The sequence below is a fragment of the Pinus tabuliformis genome, chromosome 9 (genome assembly GCF_031772625.1).
Source record: "Pinus tabuliformis cultivar Carrire ecotype Pingquan chromosome 9, CPIR1, whole genome shotgun sequence".
Taxonomy (NCBI): Eukaryota; Viridiplantae; Streptophyta; class Pinopsida; order Pinales; family Pinaceae; genus Pinus; species Pinus tabuliformis.
In genome coordinates this window covers 1,993,170,110-1,993,185,001 of record NC_142307.1, presented here as the reverse complement: position 1 = coordinate 1,993,185,001, position 14,892 = coordinate 1,993,170,110, and the positions used below count along the sequence as shown (strand labels likewise).

Below are 14,892 nucleotides of genomic sequence, written 5' to 3'. Positions count from 1 at the left end.
GAAGACCTATCTATGTGAAGTGCAAGATCTTGGTTTCTTTTAACTAAATGCCTAGTTTAGATGAGATCCTTCTCCTCATTTGTTTTGAAGCAAGTCTTACACAAGGTTGTAGAGAGAACTGCTGGGGAAGGAGGCGAAGGCCTCATTAACAATACCTCCCCAAGAGTTCTAATGACTCAAGTGCCTCCTTTCCTACAAGGGATTGCCCACTTGAGAACTGCAAGGTCACTTATTTTAACGTTGAGCAGGGGTCAAGCTTTGCAAATTGGATGAAGAAGGTGGTCCTATCTCTCTATTCAACCAAGCTTATGCTTGGAGGTAGTTTTTAGGAATGCAAAACTAAACTAGAATGCTAATGCAAATGATGATGAGATTAGATAGTTTCAAAGAGATACAATAGTGGCAATATGCTTCAATGTAAGATACTAAGAAATATATACCACTTCTAACCATGGTTATGAAATATCACTTTAAAACACAAGGTTACAAGATTCCAATAATAAACCAATGAAGCAATTTAGGATTACTCAATGAAACGATAACAATAATATCAAATGCCTTACTTATAGTGTTAGTTAAGATGATCTTCACTTATATGATATAGCAATTAGAACAAGTGATAATTGAATGAATACAAGCACAAATAACTAATGATAGATGAGATCACTAACAATGATTAATGAAAGATGAAACTCAAAGGGTAGATCTAATTAAAGCAATGAGATTCTAATCTAACTAGAGAGCAACAAAGAGTTAGTGTCTAGACTAGAAGAAGAAGAAGAAGAGGCTCCTCCCAATACCTTGAGGAGATCACAAAGAAGACAAGCAATTGAATTACCAATGGCTGCTCCTCAAGCTACCAAGTGTCAATGCAGAAAGAAAAAGGCAATGAATGATATACTTCAGAGATAAATACTTACAACAAACCTCAAGAAAATCCCACGGCCAAGAGAGATCGGTCATAAAGAGCCCATGGCCAAGCAAGGAGAAAGGATAGAAAATTTGATCAAATTTTGTGATAATTTGTGTGATGAATTTTAATTATTTTCAAGCCTCTGATTGTTAAACTTTATTGTGATTACCCTCAAAAGGATATCCTTCTGACCTGAAAGGTTTTCAACCCTCCTTAAGGCTCACAACAAGGAGGAAATAGGCCTCCGAGGCCTGTGGCTTCCCTTCAGAAGATGGTATGTCAAAAAAGAAAACTCAAAGGCCAAAGCCCTAGCCACAAAACTAATTTGAAATCCTTCAAACGATGGAGAAATAGCCCACAAACAACAATGTGTTAGTCCTTAAATCATACAGGCAAGGAACAAACCCTAAAGGCCTTGCGGCTGTTAGAAAATCAGAAAGGCAAAAATATTTTCTTGTCTTGATAATTACTTGTGATATTATTATGTTCTTCCTTTATCTTCTTTTCATCAAGCAATCATCAAAGCAAAAACATGAAGATCATGGATACCAGATGTAGGCACTCAGCCAGGGCTAAAACCCCTTTATAGGGGAAAACCCAGTCAAAACTCTTCCTTCAGTGGATTCAAATTGAGATAGACTAAAAGCCTAGACCAAAAGACCTTCCTCCTCAACCAAGTCATCTCTTCCTTATGTTAGACTTCTAAATTTACCAAGTGCTAGCTCTTCTCAAATGTAGCTTCAACCCAGAATTTCGACCCTAAGCTTCAAAACTTTGGCCCAACTTTAGGATTGCAGTTTCGATCTTAACAACTTCAGTAGCTTCAACCTAGCAACTTCACGACTTCGGCCTTGATGCAACTTCACAACTTCGATGCAGCTTCACAACTTTGACTTTGATGCAGCTTCACATCTTCGATGCAACTTCACAACTTCGATGCTGTTTCCCAGCTTCAATGCAACTTCTAAATTTTGTTGCATATGGCAGAGAGAGAGAGACCCAAAACATCGATTCCAACTTCCTTCTTGAACTCCACACTTTTTTTGCTCCCAGCTACTTGCGATTTGAACTTGTGTGAGATGTGCTTCCAAATGAGTCGAGTTGGTCCAATATATAGTGAGTTTGTGAGGTTGAATTCCCTTGTTGAGGCCGACTTGTCCTTTGTTGAAGCCAACTTGGTGGAGGAGGCCTAATAGACATATTTCACAATAAAATAATTTTTTTTTTAACAAATAAATCCTAAGAAGGGTTCTTTACATTATGACATGGACAAGGACACTTGACATAAACCCTTGAAGTCTTCAATGGAGACTTTGACCTAAAATCAATTGACCCAAGCATGAAACCCATGCTTTAATAAGTCAATCTATTTAAAATAAAATTTCTTTTTATTTCTTTTGACAAATACATTTTAAATATAATTATGAAAACCGACACTAGTTACATTCTTCAACACTCTCTTTTAACTAGGGAGTTATTTATAATTTCCTATATTTATAAAGGTACATGGAAGATGTCCAAAATGAACTACGAAGAGTTCTAGACACTCAGTGTTGCGAACTAGATTCTTGACCAGGGTAATCTATTCGGGTAGGACTAAGTGGACTAAAGCTTTCATCCAGTCTAGGTACCATTAGGCTTACTAACTAACCATCAACCCAAGGATCTAGGTGCGTATCCAAGGTCAAAGCTCCAAGACCAACGCCACCCCCCCCTCTTCGAGATCTAGACATCAAACACAAATAGGCCGACCAAATGTCCTCCCAAGCGTCCACCATTAGATGCTTCATCTCTCCCTAATAAACTAGATATATCCATTTTTCCAAGCATGCTTCCTAAGTATTCATCCTTCTTCATGGAGAGATTTACCTGTTAAAACACTAACCTAATCAACAATAAACTTTCAAATATACATATACAAGTAAACACAAACCTTTGGGGCCCTCAATCATCCTGATGCCACTTATGTCAAGTTATTCATATGCAACTAGTCGAAAGCTTTTCTTCTTTCATTTCTTCAGCAACATTGAGACATCCTCAATACATTGTAGTACTTTCATTTATTTTCTGATGTTTTTCTTGAAGGCATCCATCATGACCATCATAATATGCCCTACCTCTTAATTGGGGAGATGTACTCTTTTCTTCTAACCATGCTTACTTTTTATATAACATCGAAGAACTTATCATGGCTTCATTCCTTCTTACAATATTGCAATTATCATCATAGATTCCTTTATCATGCTCACCAATATTATCAAGTCAATTTTACGAACATCTCCAACATCTTGAAGATTATGTACCTGTACAACTTAAACAACAAGTACAACCAAATAAAAAAGCATGAAGTTAACTATATCAGAATCATGTCAATATAATGGAAGCAATTAGACTTTAGACATAAAACACCTAGTTAGGTTCATGATTAACAATAAACACATACTTCTTGCTAGGGTTATTGTCAAAAACCCTTTGACTATAATATAAAGCAACTCAATCAATAAATTAGTCTTATTCTATCTAGGACCTCAATATTACTTTCAGAGATATGACAGACTCTATTATGATTTACTGCAAACCCTAGATTCCAACTTTGAGATGCAAAGCCTTGGATATTAATAACAATCCTATCATGCATCTAAGGTTTCAACAATGTTAGACACTACTAAGGTTTGTTTGCAAACCCTGATTTTATCACCAAAACTAAATCATATCGGAAAACAATATTATTATATCCTAGAATATCAATTACTAGGGCTTCGTTACAAACCCTAGAATTCACAATTTATGAGCATCAATAATTAGGTCAGCATACTTGCAAATACATATCTAGGATTTCATGCACTAGCAATTCACACCGATATCTACAAACATCAATACCTAAGAGTTAGCCATATAACAATTTTGATCAAGCTAGGGTTTCGATCATACAACAAGTACCTAGGGATTCATTCATAGGACCTTACTATAGATATTACACATGTTTAGTTCATAAACCCTAAATTATGAAACCCTAAAGATCTAGGGTTTCTATAACAATTCCAAAATAGCAAAAGAATAGGAATTCTAGATTTCATCTGCAATGCTAAGTAGACTAGGGTTTCAATATTAGCATTGACATACCCTTAGGTTAGGGTTTTACAATGAACCTTTTTTGGGTTCCACAAGAATGATAATATAATGAGGGTAGATTCAATCTAATGATTAATCACCCTAACAAGGATCCTTGTGATTCAAAACCCTAGACATAACCATGTCAGTAATGTAAAGCAAATTTAAATAGAATGAACATAACTTTTTATGAAGGGAACCTTATAACAACGTTTATAGTCTAAGGCATACCTTTGAGTTGTTCTTTAACAATCCTTGTAGGACATCAAATCTTAACGAGCTTGAATAGAACTTCTTTCATGGTTCAAATCTATCCTTTGAAGTTTCCTCCATAACCCTTGAGCAATCAACAAACTCTCCTAGCCAAGGAAAATATGAAGAGAAAGGTTATTAGTATACAATACAAACAAGTCTTGATGTAAGGAGGAAACCAAACATGAAAAGATGGAACCAATAACAAAATACTTATCTTTTGGTAAAATGGTGGAGGTTCCCTCTTAACCCAATCCTTTTGAGGGATACCTATAACTTTATAAAAATAAAAAATCTTCTAACAAGACATGTTAGACCTATAAACTTTAGAAATCAAAACATAAAGGAAAACAATTGAAAACAAAAATAAAAGAGTAAGAGAGCTATGTGAGAGAGAGAGGACTTAGTAGTATAAGTCCTTGACTTCTAATTCTTCACTCTTAATGTTCTTAGGTGGATCTTCATCAACAACATTCGCATGTTCCCTCTCTTTCTTCTTATTTCTTGGATTCTCTGGACAATGGCTTTTGTATCAATCTTAGATAGGTCCACTTTCTTCTTTGGTCCTTTGAACTTCTTGAAGGTTCCCTTCTTCTTGTGATGAGCAGAATAGGCATTCGAGGTGTTTTCTTCTTCCTCCTTCTTGTTTACTAACGATATTCTGGCTTCTTCTTGATTACATGCATTCCACATTTGTTCAAATGTGGAGTATCCTTCCAACTGTTAAGTATCGATGCAAAGGCACTCCAAGATTTTGGTAGTCCTAGAAGGGCAGTAATTACGAGCTCCTTTTTGGGACAACTTTATCTATTGCTTGGAGTTCATCTCTGATTCTTGATATCCTTATAAAATATGATGAAACAATATCATCATTTGTCATCTTAACTATTCTTAGTTTATTCTAGAGGCTTGCTATTTGACCATTGTTCTTGATTGTGAATATATTGATACATTTATTGAGCGGAATTTATGTTGGATATGTATGGAATTAGGTTATCCTTAACTCCATCCACTATTAGGTTCATAGCCATAATTTCGATTTCTTCAAACTTTGCTTTCTTTGCATCACTTGATTCATCTGTAGGCTTCTTGGATTTTCCTTGAACGAGATTCAAAACTTTGTTCTTTTCAAGAATGAGGTCTATCCTCTTTTTCCAGGCCCTATTGTTGGAGGCTCCTTCTAGTTTGTTTTCTCCCTTCATTGAGTTTGTCATAGTTCCTGGAGATAATAGGCTTGTCTCTTTATATGATATTTTTCTTTAATGGCCCTTCTTTGATCTCTTTTTCTTTAATAGATCTTCACCCTGCGTTTTTCCTTCTTTACCTCAACTCTGATACCATGTTAGAAAATTAGAAAGGCATAAATATTTTCTTATGTTGATAATTACTTGTGATATTATTATGTTCTTATTAGCTTCTTTATGTTCTTCCTTTATCTTCTTTTCAACAAACAATCATCAAAGCAAAAACATGACGATCATGGACACTAGATGTAGGAACTCAGCCAGGGCTAAAACCCCTTTATAGGGGAAAACCCAGTTAGAACTCTTCTTTCAGTAGATTCAAATCGATATAGACCAAAATCCTAGACAAAAGACCTTCCTCCTCCACCAAGTCATCTCTTCCTTCTGATATATAATCTCTTCCAAAATTACCAAGCGCCAGCTTCTCAAATGCAACTTCAACCCAAAATTTCGACCCCCAACTTTAGAACTTCGGCCCAACTTTAGGACTGCAGTTTTGATCTTAACAACTTTAGTAGCTTCAGGCTAGCAGCTTCACAACTTCGATGCAGCTTCATAGCTTCAACCTAAATGTAGCTTCATAGAGTCGATGCAGTTTCCAGCGTTGATGCAGCTTAAGAATTTCGTTGCATATGGGAGAGAGAGAGAAACCCAAAAGCTTCGATTGTAGCTTCCTTCTTGAACTTCACACTTTTTCTGCTCCCAGCTACTACAATTCGAACTTGTGTGAGATGTGCTTCCAAATGAGTCGAGTTGCTCCAATATATAGTGAGTTTGTGAGGTCGAATTCCCTTGTTGAGGCCGACTTGTCCTTTCTTGAGGCTGACTTGGTGGAGGAGGCCTAATTGACCTATTTCACAATAAAATAAATTTTCTTTCTTGACATAAATCCCAAGAAGAGTTCTTTACATTATGACATGGACAAGGACACTTGACATAAACCCTAGAAGTCTTCAATAGAGACTTTGACCTAAACACAATTGACCCAAGCATGAAACCCATGCTTTAATAAGTCAATTTATTTAATAATAAAATTTCTTTTTTTTTTTTCTTTTGACATACACATTTTAAATATAATTATGAACACTGACACTAATTACATTTTCAACAGTGGCTAGGCCAAGAGAGGCCTCAATAACCCTGTGGGTAGCTTCCAAAGGTGATTTCGAACAGTCAGTTTCAAAAAGGCTAGTCACAAGCCAAAGATTAGTGGTAAAATCCCTTGAAGATGTGAATATAGGCTTGCAAGATGTCAAGGGTTAGTTGTAAAATCAGAAGCAATAAGTTCCAAGCCCTATTAGGCTTGCGGCTAGGGAAAATAAGCCTCAATATGTCTGCGACAAGGCCTAAAATGGCCAAAGATCCTAGCGGCCAACCAAATCAGATCTTGAGCCAAAAAAATATTCTATATGCTTGCAAAAGCCAACCCAAGTCAGAAAAAATTACAAAAAATATTTGCAAATTTCTTAAACAAAAACACCTACATAAAAAAATTGAATTCTATGTGAGAACAAGTCCCCCAAACCCTTGCGACCTAGCAAATATAAGGGTAATAGGCTTGCAACTCCTTAGGAGAGTAAGAAATAAAATTCTTGAGCCACAAATTTGGCACCAGACCCTTGAGAAAACCCTGCAAACAAATGATCAGCCTCTGCAAAACAAATGAGGGTTAGATTAATGAGAAACGAGGCCTATTAGGCTTGTGACTAGGTTAAAGATATGCAACAAAATTTTAACAAGCCTAAACCCAAATTTTATATTAAAATTCTCCTCTTTTGAGATGCTAGAAGGCCCTCTATGGCTTGCGGCCTTGAAGAAGAAATATCAAAGGCGCAATGACCCTCCAAAAATATGTGATGTTGGGCACAAGACCCCAGTTGTCTAGGCTAGGTGAGGGCTAGAAGCCCTCTTCCTACTCAACTCCCTTTAGTCCTTGATGAAGTGACTTGCAAACAAAATAAAACTATAAACCCTACGCTGCTTATATTCAAACACATGAGGAAAACATAACTCGAAACCCATATGGCTATATATACAAAGAAGAAAAATATATACAAGGGCAAGAAGAATTATTTATAATTTATCTACAAAATTTTACAATAATTTATATTCAGACACATGAGGAAAACAAAACTCGAAACCCCAAATGGCTATATATACAAAGAAGAAAAATATATACAAGGGCGAGAAGAATTATTTATAATTTATCTACAAAATTTTACAATAATTTATAGCTCTAATTAGCAGATCTATTCATTTAATGCACAAATAAATAGAAATAGATGGGTGAAATAATTTTTTAGAGATGGGCCATAGCTTGGATCTCTGCAAAACAAATCGTTAGATAAGTCTTGGAAATTCAATCAAAGTAGGTTTTTCAGATCTTATGTCTTGGGAGTTGGCTGGTCCAACTGAAGACTTCCTCTCACACCGAAGATCTGGATATGAAAAAGATCTCTACACACTTAAAATCAGTATGTTAGATCACTAGAGATTAGATAGCAAAATAATTTTCAAGATCTAGAGATGCTAGATCAATCAAATTAAATTTGTTTCTCTAATGCTAATAACCAATGCAAGATACTTGTGCAATAAGTTATTCCACAATTGGCTAAAGAAATAACAACTCTTGAAAAATTATTCAGTAGAGCATTAAGAATAGCATCCAAAAAAAAAATACCATAAGATATAGGAGAGAAACACCACCATCAATGAACTCCAAAAAAATTTCCTTTATTATTCCAGAAAAAAAATTACAGAGCTTCTAGAGCCAATTACACCATCGAAAGATGTCCACAATGAGGAGCCTTAGACTCAATTTATAGAAAAAAGAGAGATGTAGATCTCCCTCCAAGAGGAAAACAGTTAGGTCCAAGGAAGTGCACAAATTTGACTTGATCCTGGAGAATAACAACTAGTTGATGTTTGATCCATGTCAAAATTTAATCTCGTCCCTTGATCTTGAAGAAAAATTCGAATTCCTTGATGAAGGCTTTGATCCCGGTCAAAAAAACAAATTTTTCAAATTTTTTCAGCTTGAAAAATCTCCTTTCAATTAATCACCATGGTGTAAAAGTTTGATTTTTCTTAAAAAACCATTCTTTTCCTTTGATAGAGAGCCTCAAAAATATTTTCTAATTGCTTTCCTCGAAATCCCCTCATTTTTTTAACCACTTGGACCCAGAAAATCGATTTTCCTTGAGAAATTATTTCTTCTGGTGCAAGAAATTCTTTGTGGGATTTTTCTGCCTTGGAAATGAGTCCTTCAAATTTAATCTTCCTTGAGAAAGTCAATTTCCTCTGAAAATTCGTTTTTCCATTTGGAGAGAATTTTTATTTTCTCTCATTTTAATTTTTTGACCATTTTGTAGGTAATTTTTTGCCAGCAAATAAATTAAATGACTCTAGAGGGGATTAAACACATTTTCACCCTCAGAGTGGGTCTAAAAAATATTTAGGCAATGATGTCTAGGATTAATCATCCACCAAAAATAATTATAGACAACACTTTTTTAACATCAAATAACTAAAGACATCCCATACAAAAGGGGAATTTTAATAACTAAAGGATGACCTTTAGACAAAACCAAACTCTGTGACACATGACAGATGATCTAGTATGAGAATTTACATAGTCTCGATAACGCTAGGACTACGCCTAAGACCTTACCATCGAGCCCCACTTTAGCTTTGGGGTATGTGTGGGAGAAAAAATCTGCGAATTATTTAAGTTAGAAAACGCAAATAATTGGTGGAGGGTAAAAAAATCCCTAGAGTGAAACTCTTTGCGAAGAATCAAAGGCTTACCTAGATGTTTTTACATGGCTTTATAGTCATACTAAAATAATTTTTACAATGGCCATACAGGGCTGCAGAATTTGGATTACAATTTTTGACAAAAATGCTGAAAGATGATGATGATCTCTGGATGTTTAACTGCTTGAACATGATGTAATGCTTTGAAAAATGTGTATTGCTATAGGGTAGTTGACACAGAGTAGTCAACAGGAGGTCATGATGCCATTTGCAGGGAGTTGTAGTCTAGATTGTTGGCCATTTGGAGGGAACAATTGGTCTCACCTGCTACTTATGAACTAGCGGAAATGTTGGTTGAGCAAAACATTAGACTGTTTAGAAGAAAATTGACTAAGGAGGATTTGCTTAGGATTGGTGGAGCATGCAACAAGAATGATCTAAGGAGGAGGGTCTTTGCTTCATCTGCAGGAAATCTTGGGGACCCGACCACTCATGCATAAGTGACACAAAGGGGATGGCAAAGGTAGGTTAGGAGGTTCCTTCTGACTTTTAGGATGAGGATTCTTCTTTTAAACTTGAGTCCATGGGTTCTTACGAGGATACCTCTAAGGAGAATGAGCAGTCATGGGGAGTTTGTTGACAATAGCTCAGGGTTGCAACCATGTTTGGTAGAGGAGATTGATAAGCAACAGATTGTTTTCATAGGGGAAGAGGATTAGGGAGCAGACTGGCGAGATGAGGGATTGGTGATTCAACATGGAGAGCACATAGAGGAGCATGAGTCAGTTGAGGAGGATGATATGCACAATATGCATGATGAGCCGTTTGTGGAGAGCCAATTGGAGGTTCATGTTGAGCCCATGATAGAGGAGGATGAACAACCATCTTTTGGACCAACCATTGGTGAGGAGCAGAAGGATGCATATGTAGCTAATAGAGTTGCAGTACTCTAAGGCAACATTCATCTCCAGGAGTACATAGATAGGGTTTGCAATACATCTTGCCCACTTTTTCCCATTATAGAGAGGGGTAGGATTTCTTAGACAAATATTATTGATTGATCAGGTAGAGCAGCATGGGTTGAGCATGGACTAGCATCAACATAGTAAGCTTGTTCCATACACGTGTCCATGCATTGGATTGGCGGGAGATCATGAGTTGGTATCCTATTGATGGAGCGATATTTTTATTCAGGGGCAGTGTGCAGTAGGGGCCCTTAGGTGAGAGGGTTATTGCATGTTTCAGTGGGCAGTGAGATGTGGATCAATAGTTCATTGATATACCATTAGCACTGGCCCAACATCAACAGATTAGGGTTGACCTCGACCTATGCTAGAGGTTGGATTGGAGAGGGGTGATGAGTTGGTATTCTACTGGTGGAGCAACATCTATGGCCAGAGTGAGGACATAGTTAGAGCCATGGGACATGGATGATGATTGGCCATGGTGGGATTGGGATCCATGTATTGGGGAATCCATTTATGTTTGGATTGCATGGAGGCATGATGTGGTTCAGTGGTCCATATGGGATCCTAGTATTAGTTTGTAGGTGCCTCTACAATGGATAGGTACAGATTGCTTGAGGGCAAAGCAATCTTGGGGCAGAAGGATTTTTCATGTCCCCATCTTTATTTTCCTCTATAATACTCTGCTAGGATGGGTTTCTAGTGTACGTGATGGCTAGGTTGTAGGAGCAGGATTATATCATCTGGGGTTTCAGAGGAGTTTTGAGGAATTTTTATGGGATCCGATGGCTTTCGCTTGGCATATGCCATCATCCGCACAACTTGTCTCATGTGTTGTCGGGTTCCGACAACTTTCATAAAACGGGGTTATTACCGGGCCTAACTTAATTAATTTACGATTGAGGTGGCATTCCAGAAGGAATATTTGATGGAATACCTCATTGTAATAGCTCATTGGAACCAGAACGAGAAGATCTACGTGATGAGATGTTGAGAAGTGACTTCTAGTGGTTGGAGATAGCATGGTGGGTGATTTACCATTTTCCGAGATTAAAAATGACTTTAATTAGTCATTTAATTAAAAGGGGAAAAAAAATTAATTGAAGGAGAAAAGGTCAAAAATGACTTAAGTGAAATAAAATAAAATTAAAAGGTCACTTAAGATAAAGTCAAGAGAGGAGCTTTTAGAATAATAATAAAATAATAAAATAAGATGCTTCTAGAGGCTTGAAGATCTATCTATGGAGTCTTTAAAAGGAGGAGAAGATCATTTGAGATATGCTTGAGGTGAGCATTTCTTTTCTTATGGAGAGGTTTGGAGAACCGGGAGTTCCCAACTTTAGTTGTAGCTCCAAGACGAAAACCCTCGGGTGTTTAGTGAGAGTGGGTGAGAACCCATCTCTTCCCTTGGTGAATTCATTTAGAGTTCACAGGGGTATTTATCAGTTGCAGTTCAATGGCCAGATCCAGTGTTGTAGCAGATATATTCAGAGGTTGGATCCAGTTTGGCTAGATCCAGTTTGGAGGATCCCATCTCAGCTATTCTCCTATTTTGGTAAAATCAGTTTTATATTTATATAAATAAAACTGAGATTTCCTACATGTGTTTATTGCCTATTATGAGATTGCAGTTTATATATTTACAGTTTTCTGTTGATTTGATGGTCCATTTTGAGAAATTTGTTTATTGAAATAACGGCATAAACAATCTTATGCTAAATTTGTATTTGGGACATTACAGATACTAGTGACATATTGCATGAGTATGTTGTAAACATAAAAGAGGACGATAACAACAATGTTAGAAGTTAAAAGTTAAAACAATGTTAGTGCAAAACAAACTCTAAGCAATAGGAACTGATTGTTAGTATTGAGGCTATAGCAGCTTGCTGATATATTTAGAATGATATAAGTTGGCTAACTATGCCACATTTTAGCATGATAAAAATAAAACGGGATGGAGTTGGATGCGAATTCTCACTATGTTAGAAGTTAAAACAATGCAAAACAAACTCTAAGCAATAGGAACTGATTGTTAGTATTAAGGCTATAGCAGCTTTCTGATATCTTTAGAATGATATAAGTTCACTAACTATGCCCACATTTTAGCATGATAAAAATGAAACGGGATGGAGTTGGATGCAAATTCTCACTGCTAAGTTATAATTCAAGCACCTAAAACTGTAGTTCTAAGGTAACCATATGCGAATTGCTAAATCTTTGAGATTCGTTTTAACTTTTAATGGATCATCAAAAGGACTTGAGTGTTCTTTGTGTTCTATGTGTCTACTCTATAATCTGCAACAATGATCGCTGTCAAAGTGTCTTGTATTGCCTATGAAGACATGGATCTGAAGTTAGTGTTGCTCCATGTGACTTATGCGAGTGATAAGGTTGTGACTTCTGAATTTAGTTACAGTACATAGGAAAATTTTTACGAACCCTGAAATATTGAACATCAGGGTCCATGACAGTATTGTGTGTGTATATAGATATATCAGGGTTACTGCATTTGTGTGCCCTCTGTTTTTCAAGGGAGCAACTTTCTTTTAAGTACTTTTTTGCAACCTAAGCAACATGAAGCGTTGGATAGGGCATGTGTGTCAGACATTGATTTGTGGACACACTGGTCTTATGTATTCAACACGTGTGGTACATATGTTTTGTGTCAAATGCATGTTCCACGTGTTGGACACTCTCCCACATGTGTGTGTCCCAACACTCAATGCGCCAAAAAAATGCATGTAGATGTGTCTCGACATGTCAAAATCTGTCATAATTTGTCAAAAATTGTGCTCTAACTTGTCTGTAGTTCGTAATATATGCAGTAAAATTTAGATTTTATATGCAGTTGTTTGTTGTTCCTAATATATGCAGTAAATTCTAGATTATATGTGGTGATTTGAATAAACAACAAACTGGAAATTTGAATGTGGTATACTTATTAATACAAATGTAACATTGTTTCGAGGCTTTTAGTAAATTGTTTCCTATTTTTCCATTTTATAGGTGGTAACAGTGACTACAAGTCGTGGAGGTGATGCATTCAATGTGATCCCAGACTCGGTTACTATAAGTGGCACTTTTCGTGCTTTCTCAAATGAGAGCTTTTATAACCTTAAGCAAAGAATAGAGGAGGTACAAACAAAATTTCCATACCAAATATTTGTTAATTTTTAAATCAGTTTTCTTTCCGGAATATTTTCTTTAAATGTACATGGGGCTGACTCTCAATGGCTGGAGAAGCTCCTATTTTTCTCATTTTTAAAGTTCATTCTTTGAAGATTGTTTTACTAAGTCTTTTTTCATTCTATTAACTAGAGAGAAATCATAAATGTGATCTGACATGTCAAACTATTACAGATTATTGTAGGTCAATCTCTTGTTCAGAGGTGCACTGCAACTGTGGAATTCTTAGAAAAGGAGTATCCATTTATTCCTCCAACTGTGAATGACCAGATTATGCATGATCATGTTTGCAAAGTTGCAGCTGATCTATTTGGTGCACATAATCTAAAAATTATAACTCCTCTCATGGCTGGAGAAGACTTTGCTTTTTATACCGAGGTTATACCTGCAGGCTTTTTTATCTTTGGAATGAAAGACGAGACAAGTGGATCAATACATGCACCACACACTTCTCTATTCACCATTGATGAAAATGTTCTCCCACTTGGTGCTGCGATGCATGCTGCCTTAGCTGAAAGGTACCTTAATGAAGGCAACTCTAGGCCTTCTCAATCTTCAGTAGCGGACACTAACATATTATAGTGAATTCAGATAAAGGACTTGAATTAACACCAATTTAGACTTTAGGGAAAGGAATCTCAAGAATATTCCAATATTGTAAATAAATTTTCATGTTTTCGCATGTAAAGGTAGAGTAGATCTGCTCAGTTACAAGTGAGCTGAAATATCATATTTATGTATTTTGTGTAACAGCGTTATGTACATTGTTTGACGGCTCACTTTGTTTTGTATTGGAAAGATGGCGGGTTTATCCCACCTCTATTTAACAATCTAAAATCCTGGCATGAGCCCCACTATTTGTTATGTCGGAACTTTAAAGCATATTAGAGGTGGAAGGAGTTGTAACGAGTGCAACTGAGAAACGCGGATAGTTTAGTGACTAGCCTAGACAATCGTAGGTTATGGATTGCTATAGATTGTTATGACAATTTTTAGATATATGATGCTATCAGTTCACTCGAAGGAGTAAATTAGGTACAACTCTATAGGTTTTAGTAGTCAAGTTGTTGCGTGGAGAGGGGTCCTTTGTCCCACAGAAAGGGGTTTCAGTCTTGAGACACTAATTTGGTGTATGCTATTATTGTTGTTGTTATTATTATTATTATTATTTAACTATATATCATAGCATTTTGAATTGCTTATATGACTAATATCCATCAATGTTATTAGATACTACATACGAAAAGCAATGGCTTAATCATGGTTCATGGTAAGATGTTTTGAATGGACAAACAATACTGCGCTATTAATTAGTGAGTGTCATTGAGGAGAGTAGTTAATATGCCTCCTAATCTCTTTTTCTCGACAAGCATTTGAAAATGTACAAAAGAGTACACATTATTGCATTTTGATCATTTAAAATATTTTATACCAGCCTAGATTCATCCAACTCCGGATCTAT

The 14,892-nt window shown here is 36.2% G+C and overlaps 1 protein-coding gene across 1 annotated transcript in view; it reads left to right on the top strand.

Annotated features, from left to right (window-relative positions):
- Window positions 1-14,221, top strand: part of LOC149157025 (IAA-amino acid hydrolase ILR1-like 1) — a 97,140-nt gene extending 82,919 nt beyond the window's left edge. Inside the window, exons 4-5 of the mRNA XM_089438994.1 lie at window positions 13,251-13,379; window positions 13,605-14,221. Of these exons, the coding sequence (XP_089295120.1) occupies window positions 13,251-13,379; window positions 13,605-14,012 (537 nt within the window). The 3' untranslated portion in view covers window positions 14,013-14,221. The remainder of the gene's footprint in view (window positions 1-13,250; window positions 13,380-13,604) is intronic.
- The last annotated feature ends 671 nt before the right edge of the window (window positions 14,222-14,892 follow it).